Here is a 21,220-nt window from a genome sequence, read left to right on the forward strand (position 1 = left end):
TTATGCCAAATCCAGGCCAAGGCAGCTACAAATCGTTCTTTTTTTAAAAAAGAGGGGGTGAGGGAGATTGACTACACGATCATTTTCTAAATAACAGAGACGAAAAGAGCCTGTACAAGCAAGGCAGATATGAGGAGTTGACAAGAAGGAAGTGAGACAGGAATGAGCAACCAGGAGAAGGCTGGCAAAGTGAAGGAAGAACAGCAGGATGGGGCACAATCAGGAACAGCATTTGTGCACGTGGAAACGTTTGTTGTCTGATGCCAGCAAAGAACAACTAAAGCCCAATCACAGTGGGAAAGGGGTAGAGTTATTTGGGTCCAAGAAAGCTTGTACCATTCCAAAGACATACATTGAGTCAAAGAACAGGGTTCTAGTTCAGTTAAAAGAAAATATGTGGTGAGGACCATGGCAATAACTAACAGCAGTACATAGAGTCTCTAGCTCACCATTATGTGTTATGAACCAGGCCGTAGTAATTATGTCAGGTCACATAGGAAGTTGAATTAGAAAGTACAGGGGAAGGGGGAAGACTCTATTTGCGGTTGCTATTTTCAGCAGCACCCTTGTGTTCTTTGCAAAATGACATTCCATCAGAAGCTACACTTATCTCTTAGCCCCCCTCCACTTTGCATTGACATCTCCTGTACACATGTGAGGAACCTTATGTTCCTTATTTCAACTCACAAAGCTGGAGCATCATGTTCTAAGGCTGATAACTTCCTTTAGTAGATGGACTATTTGTGAAAATTCTATGAGTGCAGATTAGTTCCATCATAATTAGTGCCACTCAGGACAACCACTGAAACACCCCTAATTTATAACAATGTAGATTTGGTGGATAACCACCATCATAACTCAAAATGTTTAAAAAGTTTCAGATTCAGAAGAATCTAGGTCTAATATAGACTTAGATATAGAATCTAATCACTATTTGTATACAAAAAGCACCATGTGATAATTTAACAAAAGTGGTTAGGCCAGAATAGTAATAATGGTCTAGAAACAGCACCTCATAAGAACAGAGTAAGGGAAACACTGGCAGGTAAAGTACTGATTCATATAGAATAGATATTTTCCACCATGTATTGCTACATGATCACCAAGTGTATTTTAGAACACCATTTCACTACTGCTTCATTTGAAGCGAATACATTCAGAAGCAATTTTTGCAATTGGAGCTGCCTCAACACAGTAATTGAACAGTCTTACTGAACAAGCATGTTAAGCTGAAATCACATGAAGGAAAGTAACTGAGTAAACACAGCCTCAAGTTACCAACAGAAACTGCATAGACCTTGAAGATGGATTCCAAAGAGGCTTGTGCAATACTTTCTTACAGTTAGGGATTCAAGAAGGAAATGCCATTTGACATATGTGAAGCAGATTTGTGTCATTTTCCTCATCCTAGTAAGTGTATCAAACACATTAGCAACATAGCAAGCAAAGTTAATGTAACTACAAATAGAGTAAATGCTTTGGTAACCATTCAGTAGCAAAGTCTCAAGCCTGAACTAGACATGATAGTAATATATCAGTGTATTCCCTTCACATAATCACCTTCCTGCAATCTCTTCCCCCACCCCATTTTCCTCCTTAGCAGGGTTCCGATTTCAGAAGTATTATTGGTCGGGAGAAAAGGACTTGGAGAAAGGGAGTGTTTTGTACTCCTCACCCATGCACCCCTTTGCTTTTTAAAAAAGAGATACCCCTTCTCTTTCTATATGGGGGGGAACTTATTTAAATTTAAGGTCATCACCACCTTGCATACTGTTTTCGTCTCCCTCTCACACAGCTACTCTTATTTACACAAGTACACCCTTCACTCCCATCTCTGTATTCATACATATGCAAATCCATCCACACACATCCACATTCCCTACAACCATTTCATTCTCCCCATCACGCCCTTTTTCTGCTCTCCTCCCCCTTCTATCCCCCCCTGCCTGTGGCAATTAAGCTTATAATAATAATAATAGTAATTTATTATTTACATCACCCCATCTGGCTGGACTTCCCCAGCCACTCTGGGCAGCTTCCAATTTTTTTTTTTTTTAAATATTAAAATACTGTAATACATCAAACATTAAAAGCTTCCCTAAACAGGGCTGCCTTCAGATGTCTTCTAAAAGTTAGAGGGAGAAAACTCCCGTGGGCATCAATAGGAGCTTTTTCTGTTTAACTGCTGCGCAAATATAATTGTTGGTGGGGGTGGCAATGCACGGGTGAGGGTTAGCCTCTTTCCAGTTGCCATTTCCATGAAAATTGCCTGTCCATGTGACAATGGGAACTCTCTGCCTTCTAACACTAACATCACATGAGAGTGAGCAAGGCCAACAGGAAGAATATGCAAGGCAAATCCAAAGGCTCCACAGATTGGCTCCTCTATGTGATATGGGCAGATCTGTGTTTAAAGCCCACCCCCGTTTTAGAGTACTTCGAGAAAAGTCTTTGTTCCTCAGTGATATTTCAAAGTCTTATGAGATTTACAGTTAATTAAGCTGCTTAATGGACACATTACGCACAATCACATTCATACACAATGACAATTTCACTGCCACTTTGGCGGCAAGGAGGAGAATAAAGATAATCCAATGCTTGAATGGTACAATGAACTGTCTAGTTTTGGAAATGAGTCTACTTTTAATTCATTTAACATTTCCCCCTTTTAACTGCAAAAATTAGAAATACAATAAAATAATGATAGGAAAGAAACCCAATGAACAACATTATTTGCCAGTCTTCTCTGCCATGGAAAGAGCAGAAACACTAACTTTTATAGAACACTCACAATGTGTTCTTGTTGAATTATTTATACTTAAGTATTTCATTTTACAATTCATCTTGAAAGCTAAATGTGACCACCTAATCTCTGTTCCCCCACCCCATCATAATTATGTTCAACTCAAGAGAGGCACAGTATTAATTTTCTCTAATACAGACTTCTTCAATCTGGTGCTAGATGGTTTGAATGATGAACTCCCATCATTCCTGACGACTGGCTAGGCTGGCTGGAGCTGATGGAAACTGTAGCCAAAAACATCTGGGCCTGGGGGACACCAGGTTGGGGAAGACTGTTCTAACAAATACTTAGTAAAGTGAATTTCCTTGAGATCTCACGAACATACCTGTGTCATGTACAGACAGGCCACAATCCCATGACAACGACAACACATGTGCATATCACTTATGCAGCCTCTGGCATTAAAAAAATAAACCCTTCTTAGCAACTGCTCTTATTGTTATAAAGTTGTTATAAAGAAAGCTGGGAGTTTAGTGGAGGCAAAGTGAGAGAAAAATTCTCATAAAAATACAGGGATATGTACCAAGCTTTGTTCTTTGCTTGTTTTGGGACTAGCAAATGACTATAAATAATTTATTTTATTATGACTAAATTATTCATTTTTATTTATTTTCTATATTTATAGGAACAGTGTTTATGTACGTTCTCTGTTGAATACTGCTTACCAGCTAATTAATGAGCAAGTTTCATGCCATCTTAAAGTATGACTACATTAGAAGTTAATTTATTTCAGGGGAAACTTACAATACAGTACTTTTCTGGATTGTGTCCATGATAAGAAAATCACTGCTAGGTGAGCAGGGCTACTGAATGAAAGAACAAGCCAAGAAGTTGCTAGTAGCCATTAATTCACTAGACAGCCTTAGGCAAGTCAGCATTTCTCTGCATCAGCTGAAGTAGTGTATAAAAAGTGCAATGTTTTTATACATGCAGATTCACAAGAAAGTTTCAGAATAAGATCCTTAACCAGATTTTCCCCTACCAAACACCTCAATGTCATTTTTAATTTTTACCAATGATAACCAATCAAAATGTCATTTTAAAAAACTTAAATCAATATTAGCATTGCCAGTTCAATTGTACATAGAGTGACAAAGAAGGAAGAATGCTACCCTAAATATAGCACTGAAGATAATTTTCTAGGAAATGTATCACCATGTGCCACAAGTTACACTATTTTTGGAAAAAAACTGTTGTAGATCTAAAAGACACTATGCACAAAAAAGGTAAGGAGCAGTGCTAACAAACATATGCTGACAACAAAGGTCTATCTTTGAAGGGTGAAGTGCTATAAGGTCTCAAGCAACAAAAGCACTAAAAATCTGTAGCCAAAACATGTTTTCAAAATGCAGTACTGTTTAACCATTCCACATAGCTATTTCAAGCATTTTAAACATTAGTTCTTATAATCTGATGTGGGGAGAGAACTTCCAGCCCATGGGTCAAATCTGGACAGCGAGGCCTCCCCATTTGGCCGCAAGGCTGTTTTGGCCAAGCCACATCCACCTGCCTTGCACCTGACATCACAAATGTCAAGGCTTGGCCAGCTGGATGCCAGGTGCTTCAGAAGCTCTGAGCAAAGCATTTTGCAAGCCCTGAGTTCATCACTTGCCAAGTACAGGGCTTTGCAAAGCTCATTGAGCAGCACTTCCCAAGTGACCAACAAACGGTTGTTGGGAACTTGGGAAGTGCTGTGCAAGGGCCTTTGCAAGCACTCCCAATTTACAGTGTCTACCAAACCCCTTTTGGCCAAGTCATATATAGATGGGCCTGCTTTTGCTATCAGCTAAACATTAGGAAGAACTTTTAGATGGCAAGAGCTGCAGGACAGACTCCCTCCGAAGATGGTGGACTCTCCTTTATGGGAGGTTTTGAAGCAGCAGTTGGATGGCAATCTGTCATGCATGCTTCAGTTGAGGTTCTTGCATTGCAGGGGGCTGGACTATATTACCATCATGGTCCCTTGCAACTCTACAATTCTAGGATTCCATGACAGAAGTCTATTGGTATCTGAGCAACACTGATCCCATCCAATACAAGTGATGAGGTTGCTTTAAAACAGTATCTTCCAAGCAGGGCATCTTTCCATGGCTATTGCAAGATGATACTATGCCACAGCCTGTTAGGCCATGGAAGCTTAGCAAGTTCTTTATAGGTTTCAAAAGAGTTTTGGCAGTGACGTGCAATTGTATTTGAAAGCACCTTCATTTTCAAGTTGTTAGATTTCAGTTGCTCTTGTGGTCAGGAAGTGCAAGAGTAGAATCCTCCACAACATATTGAAAGATTGGAACAGTCTCTCTTGGCTGATCAATCCTCATGGGGTTTGGTGATGTCACCAGCTGTCTACACCTCTTCTTTTGAGAACATCAGACAGAAAGTGGGCTAGATTAGCAAAATTTTCATCCATGGCAATACATTATCTCCATATCTGCAGTAGCTGCACATCAAGCACCCCACCAAGTTGTATTGGCCCCTTCAAATACGTTTGAGGGGATTGTGTGGCAGCCTTTGTAGAATACACTTCAATGTAATAATCAGAAATGACACCAACTTGTGTGAACATAAATTTGTGAGTTATAGTAACAAGGTGGTGAATAATTCCAGGTGCAATGTCCTGTTGTGATCCCTTTCAAGATTTCCATAATTCTCATATAAATTGTTCAGATTACAAAGTTTGAATTGTCACAACTGAGAATTTAAGTTCTCTAAAACTATTCCAGAATGTGGCAGCTAGACTGGTGACTGGGAATGGCCACTGGGACCATATAACACTGGTCCTAAAGGATCTACACTGGCCCCCAGTACGTTTCTGAGAACAATTCAAAGTGTTGATGCTAACCTTTAAAGCCCTAAACTGCCTCAGCCCTGTATACCTGAAGGAGTGTCTCCAACCCCATCATTCAGCCCAGACACAGAGGTCCAACTTCAAGGAACTCCTTGCAGGTCCCTCACTGTGAGAAGTGAAGCTACAGTGAACCAGGCAGAGGACCTTCTCAGCAGTAGGGCCCTTCCTGTGGAACACCCTCCCATCAGATATCAAGGAGATAAATAACTATACAACTTTTAGAAGACCCGGTCAGATGGGTGAGGTATAAATAATAAAATGCTGTCCAGCAGTTCAAGCTGCTATGTGGTCAGAAAACCTGGCCAATCTATTACATATTATTGGTATTATCATTTTTAGCAAAATTTAGCAGCTTTTCTGACTTGTTAGGTGTTGTGAGTGACATAGTGCACCTTTGTTGTTGCCATTTGCAAAACATACAAAGTTCACACTGACTCCTTTAAGCTTCAAACAAGAGGCATCAAAACTCCAACAAAGCTTTATTTTAGGAGAAAGCAGGTAAAAATATGAAAAGGAGAACTCACAGTAAGGTAGGCCTGCAGCTCCTAGCTAGAATAAACCCTCTTCTAAATTACCCAGCTTACATCACCTCCCACAATAACCAGGAAATCACTTTTAAATAAAATGTAATGGTTTGTTCATGTTCCATAGGCCATGTGCCTCAGTTTGGCAAGTCAGTATTGTACATAATTGTTACCTTTATTAACAAGAAGCAGCTTTGATGACATGGGTCAGGAACACTGAAGTTAGTATCTATATGCTGTTTATTTTATTTCATGTGGTTTTTTTGTCTTGTAACTGTTTTAAGAGGTATGGCTGCGTCTTCTATTCACTGTAATTTTGTAAGTATCTATCTGACTTAGACATTCAGTGCAATTGTAGGAAAAATGTTGGCTGCTAAATATATAGTAGACTTGAAATAGCTGTGTGGGATGGTTAAAACAGTTCTGCTTTCCAAAGCCATGTTTTGGCCAATTTCCAGTGTGCTTACTGCTCTTGCCCTTATGGCACTTCACCCTTAAAATGTGAGACTACTACAGCTATTATATATTTGGTAGCACAGCTGCTTACCTTCATCTTGGTGTACAGTATGTCTAAATCAGTTCATCACTTTCAGAAATGCGACAGTTAGCCTAAAAATAGCCTATCCCATGCCATTCACTGATATGTGACTTTGAAAATGAACTTTTCTTTGTAGGTGGCATCCACCCACATTCTCTTTGTCCCCCTATGTAAAATTGATCTGGCATGGATACCTGCTTTTTAACACACTGAAACCATTAACTCGTTTTCTAAAGTACTTTCAAATATTGGCTGGCCTATTAACATGCCAGAGGTCCCAAAAGGATAAATCAGGAGCCTCAAAAAAGTGTATCTACCTGAATCTGAAAATGATGAAGGGGCCAAGTATTAATGTATTGCTCAATGCAAACATTACACCACCTTAAATATTTCTAGAGAAATAATTCATGGTATTTTTGTTAATATTCTTACCTAGAGAGCATGCCCAGAGGTGTAACATTAAGTGATCCCATCAGCATTGCCAAGGCCATCCCTGGGGCCTCTCGTTCTATTACTTCTTTAGTAGCCTGTAATCAAAGATTAAACAGCAGACTGAGTGAAAACAACAAAAAGAAAGTAAAATTAATATAAAACTAAATAAAAACTGAAATCTCCGTCCTTTTCCTGAAGACTATGTAGCATGAATTTCAGTAGTGAATGTTACAGACTCAGGGCATATAACCAGTAAACACTCATCCACTAAGATTAGCTTCTGTGGAAGCTTGCATTACATTCCACTACAATTTCTAGGACTTTCTGCTGATCATACACTAGTCAGGTTTGCACATCAAATTAAACCATAGTTTAAAAACAAGCTATTGTTTAATGCAGTGAACTAATGCATGCTGTTGAAAAGTTCTCACTTTGTTCCTCTCCTGCTATTCTGTCACCAGGAAACAAGCCAAACTCCAAACCTTGACTCAAGTTTCTCAAGTCAGTGCCATAGCCATAATAAGAGAACAAGGGAGGTGTTAATGGCGAGTTCCAGCACCTCTTTTTCTAGAAAAATAGCACTGCATGAGTGGCAGCAGCAGCAGGACGCGGGGGAGGAGAGGCACAATAACTTCTCAGCAGTATGCACCAGTATGCTTACATGAAACCATAGCTTGTTTTAAACTAATGTGACATATGAATGAGGCCAACGTATCTGTTTATGCAAAAGTAAGTCTATGTAACTATAAGGATGCTCAATTAACATGACATTTAGTTTGCGAATGGTTAACAACCATTGGCCACAAAATACTTAAGCCATGCAAATAATAGATTTGATTTGCTTATAGCCTCACCTGGCCTAGTAGATTTCTCACAGAAATCTAAGTAACCTTAACAGTGCATATGGTTAATGAAAGGTAATGACTTATATAACCTTTCAAAATGGTTACTATCTTTTGCCAAGAATGTATGCCTTCCATCCATGACTTGCAATCAATGGTTTTCAAACCTGCTATATCTCCACTTTAGAAGCTAAGATATCATCAGCATGCTACAGTAACATTTGCCACCTACTTTGTATAAGAAATTCCTCAATTAAGGAATTACAACTTCCAATAGAGATGTCAGAAACAGTAAGAAAATATATGGGGTAGTTTTTAGAATTGAAATAATAGTATATTTTCAATTGTAGTAAACTTCTAAAGAAAAGAAAAGCTAGGTTTAAAATGAAACCTAAACTTAATAAAATGTATTCAAAGAAGGTTAAAATTATCCTTGACCAGTCAAACCCCAAACTCTTATAAAATACAGGAATAGATAGAAAATTATGGACTGAAGGGACAAAGGAAGAAAAGGAGAAAAACACTTAAATAAAACTAGATCAGATGCTTATGTGTTCTGGTTTTCTAAACAAATCTTCAGCTCAAATTCAAACCAGCAATTGGGCAGGAAGGAGAAAAGTGGCATGATGGATAAAGCTACTTGGTTTCAGAAGTGAAGACGTATAACTCCATCCCTTGTAGTGAGTGTTTTCTTCAAGCCTAAGCTTTAAAGCTAAACTTCTGGTGGCCTGTTAGCTTCTCCTCTCCCCGGTAAAGGCAAATACAATTAGCTATCTCTTGGACTAAGGGGGGAAGTCCACTACTTATGTGCTGGAGTCATCTGTGTGGGAGGGACATTTTTTGGCTGCAGCCCAAACAGAAAGTAGGCAGCATGAGTCATCGTGAGGTTCACTCTGACACCTCTCCCCTTGCTCCAGGTTTCTGGACTGTATTACCTCTGCCCTATGTTGCATACTTAAGCAGCCAGATCCTGGCTCTCTCCTCCATGAAATATATTAGGTCATTTCCAAACTGTGAATGTTCCTATGTTTCAGTTCATTAGTCTTTGATATTGAAAATGGTGTCTTTCCCCTGAGACCATAAACTTAAGCTGTTTCACTTGTTTGGGAGGTAGGGAAATTGCAAGTTGTTGAATTACTTAACATTTTTAGGGGGGAAATTCGAACGAGATTCTAAGACCCAGTTCACATGTAATGCTCTCAAAGGTAGGACGATCCTGTGGAAATTGGAACTTTATAGACCATATAATATGCTATATTTGGGCTGTGGCTCAGTGGGAGAGCATCTGCTTTACATGCAGAAGGTTCTAGGCTCAAATTATGACATCTCCAGATAGGGCTCGGAATTTTCCTAGCCTGAAGCCATGGGTAGACAATGCTAGTCAGCAATACTGAGTTAGACAGAACAATGGCCTGACTTGGCTTTCTGTCTTCCTAATACCATTGGCAATGACATGCCAATGACATCAATCATTAGGTGAGCGTTTGCAAAATGAGTTGACAATTTCTACAGATTCCTATGGGGAAAAATCTAATGTGCTCCTGACCACAGAATTCTGACCCCCCCCCCCAAAAAAAATCTCCCCAAGAAACCTCAGAAAAAAGCTCTCTGATTTGTCCAGTTGCTCCCCTTCCCGCAGCTAACTACAGAAGTAAAAAGAATCTGAATCTGTGCTGTGTATGGTGAGGTTTGGGTACTAATTCCTAGTGTTCAGATAAGTGAATTTTCCCATAGCAAACTTTCATAAAGTGGGACCGGAGTGTACAGGGACCTCCACTTATGCACATTCCACTCACACGTGCCTGCATTTATGCAGGCCGTCGCTAAATAAATAAATAGGCCTTCCCTTGGCCAGGGCTGCTGCCTGGAAGTTGCTTGGGGGTGCTGTCTGAACGAGGGAAGGTGCCCTTCAATCAATCAGCAGCACAGAGCAGGAGGCACCTTCTCCCGGCACCTGCTGCTCCGCTGCACATCCGCACCCCAAACCTGGCACCATTTCTACTGGGTTTCCTCCTCAGCCAACCGCTGCCATGTGCACTGGCACCCCTCAGGCAATCAGGCAGGCTCAGGCACTCACAGGCTGAATGATTGTCAGTGCAAATCTCTCTCTCTCTCTCTCCTCCCCCTTCCCTGCACACCCTCCCTATTAAAGTGGAGTCCTCCCCACTTTTCACAATTTCAATTATGCATGCGGGGCCCCGGAACGTAACTCCTGGGTAAGTGGGGGACGGGACATGCCTGCAGTGTAAATTTTGGTTTTAGGAGGTTCTCTTTCAGTTTTTCAGTTCTACAGTTTTTAAACACAATATTAATTAACGCTGAAAGTAATGTTCTATTTACAATTTGTATAGAAACAAATTACAGAGTTAGTTTGTGGTAGGGGGAGTCTTGGGCACCCAAAGGATGAAAAGGTTTATGGATTTTGTGGCTCATGAAAGTTTACGTCACAATAACTTCAAAGGTGCCACAGGACCCTCTCTTGTGGAAGTATGTCCTGGGTAGCAGACAGAAAAAAAGAATAGTAAAAATGACCATAATAATTAAAATTGGAACTATTTTCTTTAATAGTACTTAACATTTGTATAGTGTTTTCACTAAATGCTTCACTCACATTATATAATTGCAATCCTTTCAAACAATCCTGCAAAATAAGTCAGTATTATTACTTCTAATGTTGTGGATAGGGACTAAAGCTGGGAGGGAGTAGTTGTCTAAGTTAGGTTCACTTAGTGATTTCATGGTGGAGGTGAGGTTTAAACAAAGATTTTCATAGTTCATCTCTTAACCACTATAACCATCATACTACATCAGCTTTATACCAATTTTATCAGTAAAATGGAGGTTGCAAAACAAATTATAAAGTCCAAATGCTTTCACAGCTTTCCCTCTTTGAAATAAGGGATAGATGGAGGGGAAACAATTTGGTTGGTACAGACTGTTGCACAATGTAGACTTTACCCTACTGGAGCAAGCCATCATTTTTAATGTAACTACTCTGTATAACAAAACTACCTCCTTGTATCCAGCTATGTAAGCATAAGTTATAATTTCTGAGGAACACAGAGATCACATTCTGAACATGATCAGATTTCATATTTGAGCAAGTTGAATAATTTACCAACATCAATCAACTAACATCAACCAACTATCAAACAGAAAAGCAGTATCCCCATCACTATAAAAGCAATTTATATTACCGTATCTGAATAGAATGGTGGCAGAAGAAAGGATTAGTTTGAAGATTCAAATAAAGATTCAATGAGGTTAATCCAAGGAACAATTATTGCTAATTGAAATTCACAAGACTAGTCCTGTGCAAGATTCAACCATCACAACAGAAATAATGTAAAAGTGGAGTTGCTTTAGCCATTCAGATATAGTCTGCTATTGCTTTGAGAAAAAAATGTCCTTCAAGTACAATGTGCTAATGATTTTGGACTTTTATTGTTAAACACAAGTATTAAAACCTCACTTTTCTTTTTATAAATTATATACTCTATCAATACAACTCATTCATGAGATTTTCAAAAAGCGCGTCAGATTACAGAAGTTCTAATAAGATAATGAATCTCCATTTTAGCCCTCTAGAAATAACAAAGGCTACCACTCTCTGGCTGACTAGGAAGTGAAACACTAACACTACGGCCTAATACTAAGGACATTCTTATAGTTATGTATGCTGTGAAAGTACATTTCTAATCTTATCAGGATGCAAATCCTTTTTGAGTGTTCAATCTTAAAACAACAGAATATGATTTTCATTGTATATTCCAAAGTGCGTACGTGCTGCAATAAATATTTATTTGCAAAATGCATGCAAGCATTCCTTACTGTCTAAGAGGCTCTCTAGACAGTTTAATCACAAGGTAAAACTGTTTCTGGAAGGTACTGGTTTAGCCTGCAAATGGACAATGGAATGATCACAAATGATGGAAGGCTCCCTCACAAAAAGTATTCTTACACCAAAAAAAGCAGCCTGTCAGGGAGTGAGGTTTCCTTGACATTTAATTCTATATGAAGCTATGTTACCAAGCCTTAATGTGTCTCTGATAATATGTTTAACGCTAAAAGATGGATGTACAGTGGACCCTCAGCTTACGTTACCTTTGGGTAACGTAACCTTCGGTTGTGAATGCGGCAAACGCGTGTGCAGAAGTGGTCCTCCAGTTACGAAATCTTCAGGATACGGCCAGGCCTCCGGAACAGATCCCGTTCATAACTGGGGGTACCACTGTATGTGTATGTGTATTACCATGAATTTATGGTATTTTGTGATCTTGGATTAAGACTTGTGGCATACTATGAAAAGAAGGGGGCCCTGTATTACCAGGGGCAGTTAACATGAACCACAAGGGCCCAATTTCAATTCAAAATGATTTTGTTTATTATTACAAGCATCAAAATGACATCAAGGAGTAAACTGCATAATTTAAATCATCAAAATGCAATTATCTACAGAGAATTATAAAATTATAGAGTTGGAAGAGACCACAAGGGTCATCTAGTCCAACCCCCAGCAATGCAGCAATCTTTTGCCCAATGTGGGGCTTGAACCCACAACCCTGAGATTAAGACTCGTGCTCTACGAACTGAGCTATCCTTGGCAGTTTGCGGAAAACACTGAGTGGAATGATCTAGCAGGCTGAAATGAAAAGCTAGATGCAATAAGAAAAGTTTGAATGCATATGACACAGGTTTGAGCAATCCAAGGGCAGAAAAGACAGCAGGATTTGGAAAGTGAAGAATACAGAGAAAAATGTGTCAATAGTTATGGTTCCAAGTAGTGTACGTTTCACAGATAAGAAGGAGACTCTGGATCTAAGCCATAATCTACCATTTGTTTTGCAGATGGTGCTTTCCCCTTAATATCTTGATGTAAAACTCAATGGTGGCGGTGGGGGGCAACCTCCTAAGATGATTCTGAAATAAAGGATTTCTTCAAAAATTACACACTACAGTGGTACCTCGGGTTACACATGCTTCAGGTTACATACGCTTCAGGTTACAGACTCCGCTAACCCAGAAATAGTACCTCGGGTTAAGAACTTTGCTTCAGGGTGAGAACAGAAATCGTGCTCCGGCGGCGCGGCAGCAGCGGGAGGCCCCATTAGCTAAAGTGGTGCTTCAGTTTAAGAACAGTTTCAGGTTAAGAACGGACCTCTGGAACGAATTAAGTACTTAACCCGAGGTACCACTGTACTTGTAGTTTCTGACTAAGCCAAAGAAAGCAACGAATGTGGAGAAGAGGCAAAGGAACAGAGGAGAAAGGGAATCAGCTACAGTTGAAGGAATCTGTTTTTGTGGACATCCCACAAACTGAGGCAGGAAGATATTGGGAGTTCTGTGAGAGGAACAGAGGTGGTAAATGCTATCATTAATAGATGCAAATAATTCCTGACTAGTTTACTGGTGGAGGCAATGCTGTTATTGGCAGGGCTAAATAATGGCCAAATGCTAGGGTTGTATGTTTTAGAAGAAGCGGTTACTGCTTCTTCTCATTCCCCTCAGAGCAAGATGATCCTTCAGATGACACTATGATGGCAGTTGGGGGAAGGAGCTGGATGGTGACAACTCTCAAGCTTCTTTTTCAACTCCCCTCAGGGAGCATTTTTAAAACTATCCAAGTTGGTGGCTATCAGTACATCTTATGGGAGAGAGTTCTGTAGTTTAACTATGCATTGTTTAAAGAAGTACAATGGTACCTTGGTTTACGAACTTAATCCGTTCCGGAAGTCTATTCTTAAACCAAAACCTTTCTTGCTTTCCCTAATGAGGCCTCCCGTCGCCGGTGCCCTTCCACCATTCGGATTCCATTCTTAGACAAAGGTAAAGTTCTCAAACCGGGACACTACTTCCGGTTTTGAGGAGTTTGCAAACTGAATCGTTCGCAAATAGAACTGTTCTTAAAGCGAGGTACCACTGTACAAACCTCGGTTGTCGAACATAATCCGTTCCGGAAGACTGTTTGACTTCCGAAATCTTCGACAACCGAAAACTGAAAGCGGAAGCCTCACTACAATAGGGAAACTCAAAACAAAAGCCGCGTAGCACATTTGGCTTCCAAAAATTGTTCGAAAACTGGAGCAGTTACTTCCGGGTTTTTGGCGTTCAGGAGCCGAAACATTCTAAAATGGAGGCGTTCGGGAACCAAGGTTTGACTGTACTTCATTTTGGCCATCCTGCACTTTCCAACATTCAGCCTCCTTGGATGGTGCCTAGCTCTATGTGACAATGCATAAATTTAGACCTCTGTCATCTCCCTCCCCCTTAAAAAAATGTGACTTTGCCTCATTTCACTCCAACTCCTTGATCATTTTAGTTGTCCTTTTCTGAACCTTTTCCAACTTTTCTGTTTTCTGGTACAACCGTAAAATGTGGGAACATGAGTAAGAGACATGTTTAATATTCTATCTAAGAAATTTTATTACAAACATTAAGGAAGAATTGCCATTTTTAAAGGAATCTTGTAGCAGAAGATTAGTTAAAGACTAAGGGTGGGATTTACAACAAATGAGTCCTATCAGAACAAGCCCTGTGCAAGGGCTTCTATTTTTTAAAAAACCAGGGCTTTCCTCCCTTTCCTCCCACCCACTCCCCAGTGCCCCCAAAATTGGCTTGGGGAGGATCAAAATAACCCCCAGAACAGCACAAAGTGGGAGAAGAGGGATATCATTCCATCCAGCAAGCTGCAATGCTTGTTCTAATGGGCGTTCATCATGGCACAATACTGAATTCCACCCTAAACTTGCATGTATGCGTGTATTTAGAATATCCCACTATATAGTCTCAAAAGGCAACTTTTAAAAAAAAAGTACAATTCAGCTATATTTGAAAAAAGAAGATCTGCATATATAAAAAATAATATGCTACCAGGTTTATTCAGGCAACGTTTCCCCACATCAATTGTGGTCTCCTGTGGTGTTGTCAGGCTGCAGCCCAGATGTTCTATGAGGTTCTTTTGTTATATTATTTTTCACAGGCTACAAATAGCTCTCAGATGCAGTTTCCCCAAGCTAAATCACTGAAACTCTCTGCCCATGGGTTTTGGAAAAAGTACTCTGGATTTTATCTATTTAATGATAATTGTTGATGAAAGCAATTTTTTTGGCATGTAAGCTCCTTCATTAGGGTCCCCAGAATGATGATCAAGTGATTTGATCCAATCATGCTATCACAAGGAGGCACTACACAAAATGGAAAGAATTCACACTTTGCTTCAGAGCCTACTGAGAAAATCCAAAATTTAACAAGATACAAAATGTATTTACATGAATTGTCAGAGTCTGACAAGTATGAAAGACTCCTGAGTAAGCTTTGCAGCCGAAGACAATTTTGTTTCAACAAGCTTTTCCACCTGAATGAAAAGATCTCTGCTTTATGTGTTCATTTTGTATTGTTTTAAACCCAGCTTTAGTTAAATTTTGTGCTGAATGTTTTTTAAAAAACTATTTTAGCTTGCTTTTTTAATTGTATGTAGTGACATTGCCTTGAGTTGCATGTAAAAGGCAATTTGTAAATTAAACAACAACATATTCATACAACTATAATATAATATGTGCTAATGGGGTTCTGAATCTCCTAATTATCAGTTACATGAACTGCAGCTATCTGGCCTCAGAATGCTCCAGTAGGTAACCAAACCTGGTCTAAACAAGGATTTAACAGTACACTGTACACATAATTTGTAATGCACATACAAGGATATTATTCCTCACTCTTCAAGTAATGAAATGCTTTTCTAAGCTTTTCACAAACACTTCTACCTTAATTTATGTACTAAGATCCCTCTTCTTTGTCCTTGAGCAGAATGACACTTTGAAGAGGGTGCTAGTACAAGATGCAAAAGAGCTCCATAAACAATGATCCTGCAGCCCAGGGAGCCCTTCAATAGAATTCAAGTCAGGAAAAAAATGACCTTGACAAATAGCCTTAGCTAGCAGGCATTGCAATTATTAAATATGTATAGGCTATGGAAGACTAAAAATGGAAAGGACAGCAAGCTCAGATAAGCAATTTTATCCTATATGTGACATTAAATATAGTGACTGTAGAGGAGATATCTGTATCTTTGTCCTGTAGTAGAATTATTCTTATGCCAGATCTCTAAAGGATGTCCTTTGGAACAAGTTAGGTATTATTGCCCCTTAACAAAACAGAATTATCCACTTTCACCCACAAAAGCTGGTGCTTTGTTTCACAAAAAAAGGCTGACACAATAAAAAGTAGCAAAATTCCAACTAAACAGGTCTCAGTCCTGGTAAATCAGAATGAGAAGTTCCATAGGTACATAAAGACTGCATGGACATCACATTAATCAAATAGTTGGACAACTCATTGATGTTAAAAGGTCTTAATTTGAGGTAGGGTTCTAAAAATAAAAGGGGAAATAAACTCATCCAGGGCAACCCCTGATATCAGGAAAACAGTTTCGGTGTAGCACATTGGGTTGAGGACATGAAAACAGTTAAACAGGGAATGCTCTGCAAAACATAGAGGGGTACAGATAGGAAGTGGTTAATGTTAGCCTATTGACTGTCTGCACTACAGAGAAAACAGGAACTCACAAAGGCCTTGCATACATAAAGATGGGGTAAAATGAAGGCAGATAAGAGAACTGGATGAGGAAACTGTTCTTCTACTACTACCAGACCCTCCAAAGAAAAGCTTGCTTATTCTTTGCATGTGTCAGATAATATGTTCACATCATGTTTTTTTTAATCTCCCAAGTTTGTACCTTATAAAGATACACATTGTAGATTACTGATAGTATTCCAGTCAATGGCCTGTGTCTGTTACTCTAAATTATACCCACCTGGTTTTCTATTAGTAATTTGTCAAATGCTATAGTTTTATCCATCATTTTGACTTTCACTGCAGAACACTGGGGAAAGGGATGGGTAGAAGATAAAGCATTTGCCTCTGCTTCTAGCTCCAGTCTTAACAAGTTCATTTATTTATCTGCATATAAATTACCAGAGGGATATGTGAGTCACTATATTAATACTGTGCCAATACACAAAAACTTGAAATATGGTGCCTAAGTTCTATTTGATTAACTACTTTACATAATCTGTGCTCCGATTTTTTCATAGACTTAGCAACCAATTGTATCTTACACAGTTAGTTTGTTAAACCACATGAAATAAAAGTAGAGGAAAGTTTGAGATCAGAAGAACTGAATACACTGCAGGGGAATTGAGATACTGAATGAAGAGACTGAGCCATAATGAGTATAGAAAGTGAGCAAGCTGTGAAATTGCAACTACTACTTAACAGCCAGTTTAGAAGAGTTACAAGTAAAGACTGGTAATGCTAAGGTTTGACGACAATAATGTCATTATGTGACCTCAATCAAATAGTGTATTTTAGGTATTTCTGCTTTAACTGTCATTGCTTACAATGTGGCTCATTGACATATAGCTGAACAAAACTTTACACAGGCTTTTCTCCTCTGTCTGTTGCACAAATGTACTGAGTACAACCCCTGAACTATGGATGCCACTGAGGCAATGTCCTTTGCAACTGTACAGTGCAAATGGATTAACATCACAGTAGTTTCACATTTCGGAAATTCTTAAAAATACTGGGGACCAATTCAGTTCCCCACAAGTGTAGCATGGGTTGAGGTTCCCATAAAATTACTAGCTTCCCTACCCCTCCATTCCCCACCCTAGTTGCTTGTATACACTAACACATAAAGGTTGATGAGCAGGTGCCACTACTGGCCATCAAGAGAAAGTCTTGGTTTACCTGTCATGTACCTTCATCCAACCCTCAACCAAATGACTCATGCTCCAATCCACACAGGCTTTACATTTCCCTAGTGGCCATTCACTCTGTCTGCATGCATAGGCTCCATTTTGCCTATGGGAATCATTTGCATTCAAGGTGGTCAGGATCATATACAATGAGTTAATTTTTTAAGTATAAAATTACTACAGAATGCACAATTATCTTTTGCACAAATGCAAACATTATCTGGAAATAACATAATGGCATCTAATGTAAATGAGATGTCAAAGAACCATATATCACCAAAACTAATCATGTAGAAAAAGGCGGAATCATAATATATCAATACAATGTGGACAATGGGAAGGAACAAGTTTATTGGTGAATTGTGGAAAGAGTTTTGAACTATAGAAAACTAAAAACTGTGGGAGGGGAAGTACAACAGCGCAAAAGACAAGTCACTAAAGGCACAAAAAATATTTTAATAGTAAGTGAGACTAAAGCCATTTCAAACCTTAGACAAAACCCACAAATATATTTGAGAAAAGGTGAAACAGATCAAGTGAAAGGGGGATAGTTCTAAATATGTGTTTGATTTATAGTTAGGTAGGTGCTACTGATCTTAAGTTCTAAAAGAATACATACATTTATTCCTGAAACCTAAAAGTGGATATACAATGATGAATAATGCTGGATTTGCCAGAAAAATATAAAAGATAATTCCTAGAAAGTCTATAGATATTAACACTCATTTCAAGTTTGAAGTATGCTTTCTGTTTTGGCTCTTTTCCTTAAACACAATGGGAGTGATTGTGAACCACCCTAGGCATTTTTAATTGAAAGGTGGTGCAGAAATGTTTTAACTACAATACATAAAATACACAAACATGGATCTGGTAGAGAAAAGATGCTTTTATAACTCTCCTATGGGGGAAAAATCTATTATGTTCACATGTGTACCACTTCCAACAGGGAAATGTACAAGCGCTCTTAAACATTAGAGAGGCAAATAAAAGGAATGCAAGTCATTCATACTTTGTTTCTGTGATTGTCAGAATGTAGAAAGATTTTGCAAAAGAAATGAGTCTCCGCTAGCAACTGTTGCATTTGATTCCTATATTGTACAACATTAAAACTCATCCGCAAAAAAGCCCTCACACTAGTGGACAAAGAACATTGGCTACAGCCCACTGTGTTGAACATTCTGTGCTGCGTAACACAAATTGATAAGGCCTGAAATCTAGATAAATTTATAATTCTTTCCTATAAAAAACTGAGTATTATTTAAGTTCTGTTTCTGCAGTCAGGCAAGCAAGAAGAACAGTTTTTCATGCCCTTAAGTGGCCACCATAAAAGACTAGAGCTGTGTCTGTTTTGGTAGGTCAAACATTTTGCATGGTCTAGTAAGTTTATTAAAGCCAATTAGAGTTTAAACATGAATCCATAAACGTCTAGAATAGTTTATAGTTCAGATAGTTTAAAAACTCATGTTGTAATTTATTCAGAGTGGGTTCTCCACTACTTCAGGTGTTTTTCAATTCTTTACCGCCTCCTGGAGGCCGCACACACATGCCACGGGGCGTATTGACGTCATGCCCACAAGCCGGGGGACATCCGCAAGACACGTCAGCACGTCCTGTGGATTCTGCGAGTGACATCAACAAACCGCAGGGTATGCACGCACACTGTGGGGCATGCCTTCATCATGCGTGCATGCCATGGGGTGTGTGTGCATGGTGCGATGATGTTGCACAGCCCTGGGTCGCCTCAATTGTGAGGGCAAGGTGGCGACCGTGTTGTGTGATGATCACACATTCAGGTTTTTTGCTCTATTATCTGCATGCATGTTATCTAAATTCGTTCTGTATATAGATCGTAGTTGTGATAAATTCTGAAATGTGTAAAGTGACCCTGAGAACTTTATTATCAGTATACCTCTTAGCTGTGATTTGCTACTAAAGTGCTAGGTTGCTTTTGTGGATAAAAGGAATGCTTTAGGTATTCTCCAGTTTCTCAGCTGGGGATTCTCCAACTGGCATTATAATCCTTCTCTCCATCACTGTTTACTATAGTATGCAGGGGAGGCTTAGTTGAGAGTTTGCAGATACTCTCTCATCTGAAGAGGCCTTCTTCTGACTACCTTTGGACAGTTTGGTGACTGAGCAGGTGGGAGGGCGGATATATATGGTCTATATATATTGTGTGGTGATGAGTAATTACTTATTATTAATATGAGATGTCAATACAGTTATTTTTTTAAAAAAACAAGATGGCTCAGAACTTTTAAGTTCAGCTTTAAACAGTATTATTTCCACTTCACTACCCACACTTCAGTGGTATAAAGTAAGCTGCACTGATGATTCAAAGGCTTAAAACAATCTCCAAAACGTTTGCAGAATGATCACCTATATTCCATGAAAATACTACAAATGATATCAACAAAAACTACCACCACCAGGACGCAAAACAACTCTAGTAACCACAACTATCATGTTTGAGTGGAGGCAATATGGATACAAAATTGTCTAGAACAACAACTTCAAGCATGCTTTGTCTAAAACTTTGAAAACAACACATGTTGGATAAAATATGTACATGCTTTTGATACCATGAGCTTTGCAGGCAGCACATTGCTACGGAGAGCAGAAGTCATGACTTGGCAAAATGAGATGTACCTGGTTAGAGGGGAAAGAACAATCTTTATGAGGCCAAAAACTGAACTGACTACATTTGATGTTCTACCTTTATCTAACTTACAAAAAATATTGTAAGACCTCAATGGTTCTATTGCTACAATCTGTATGGCTAATTTCTTAAATCCTATTCCGTAGAGTAGGGCTCAGATGAAGATAATGCCCTGAATCACACACCATTTCATTTTTTGAATAAATAAATAAATACTTGGTTAAAAGAAAATCACAGAAGTCCACATATCAGCAAGATTAAATCTTTGAAGCCTCATGAAGATCAGATATCAATAAAATTTTTGTACTGTCAATAGATATGCCAGCAAGGATACAAACATTTTCCACATACAAAATGGAAACTGGTTCAAAGGTATAAATTACCGTATTTTTTGCACCATAACACTCACTTTTTTCCTCCTAGAAAGTAAGGGGAAATGTCTGTGCGTGTTATGGAGCGAATGCCTACGGGTGGCTTGGGGGGGTTCTGCTGCAGTCGTGAGCAGAGGATCCATGGTTCCCCTTCCTTCCCTCCTCCGTGGCTCACTTTGAAACAGCAAAGCGGGAGAGGAGCCGCTTACACAGGTGTAAGCGGCTCCTGTCTGGTTGGCTGCTTTAAACCGTGCTCTCTGTCCCTCTCTCCTCCCCACTCAGCTCGCTAAATAGCAGCAAAGCTTTTCAGCTCTCTAAGCCGGGGAGGAGGGAGAGAAGCAGAGCCTGCTTGTTTTAAAGGAGCAAAGTGGGAGAGGAGAGGTGCCTTCTCCCCTTATACCCCTCTTCTGCATTATTAGTAGCATCCTTCTCCACACACCCCACACAT

The 21,220-nt window shown here is 39.3% G+C and overlaps 1 protein-coding gene across 20 annotated transcripts in view; it reads right to left on the reverse strand.

Moving 5' to 3' along the window:
- Positions 1-21,220, reverse strand: part of GPHN (gephyrin) — a 234,953-nt gene that overhangs the window by 113,143 nt on the left and 100,590 nt on the right. For 19 of the 20 annotated variants that reach the window (XM_053385637.1, XM_053385662.1, XM_053385629.1 and 16 more), the window contains one exon: positions 7,143-7,237. The exons of the other annotated variant lie outside the window; for it this stretch is intronic. In XM_053385637.1, coding sequence (XP_053241612.1) covers positions 7,143-7,237 — 95 coding nt within the window. The remainder of the gene's footprint in view (positions 1-7,142; positions 7,238-21,220) is intronic. 20 annotated transcript variants of the gene reach the window in all.

Source organism: Podarcis raffonei, chromosome 1 (assembly GCF_027172205.1).
Source record: "Podarcis raffonei isolate rPodRaf1 chromosome 1, rPodRaf1.pri, whole genome shotgun sequence".
NCBI classification, from domain to species: domain Eukaryota; kingdom Metazoa; phylum Chordata; class Lepidosauria; order Squamata; family Lacertidae; genus Podarcis; species Podarcis raffonei.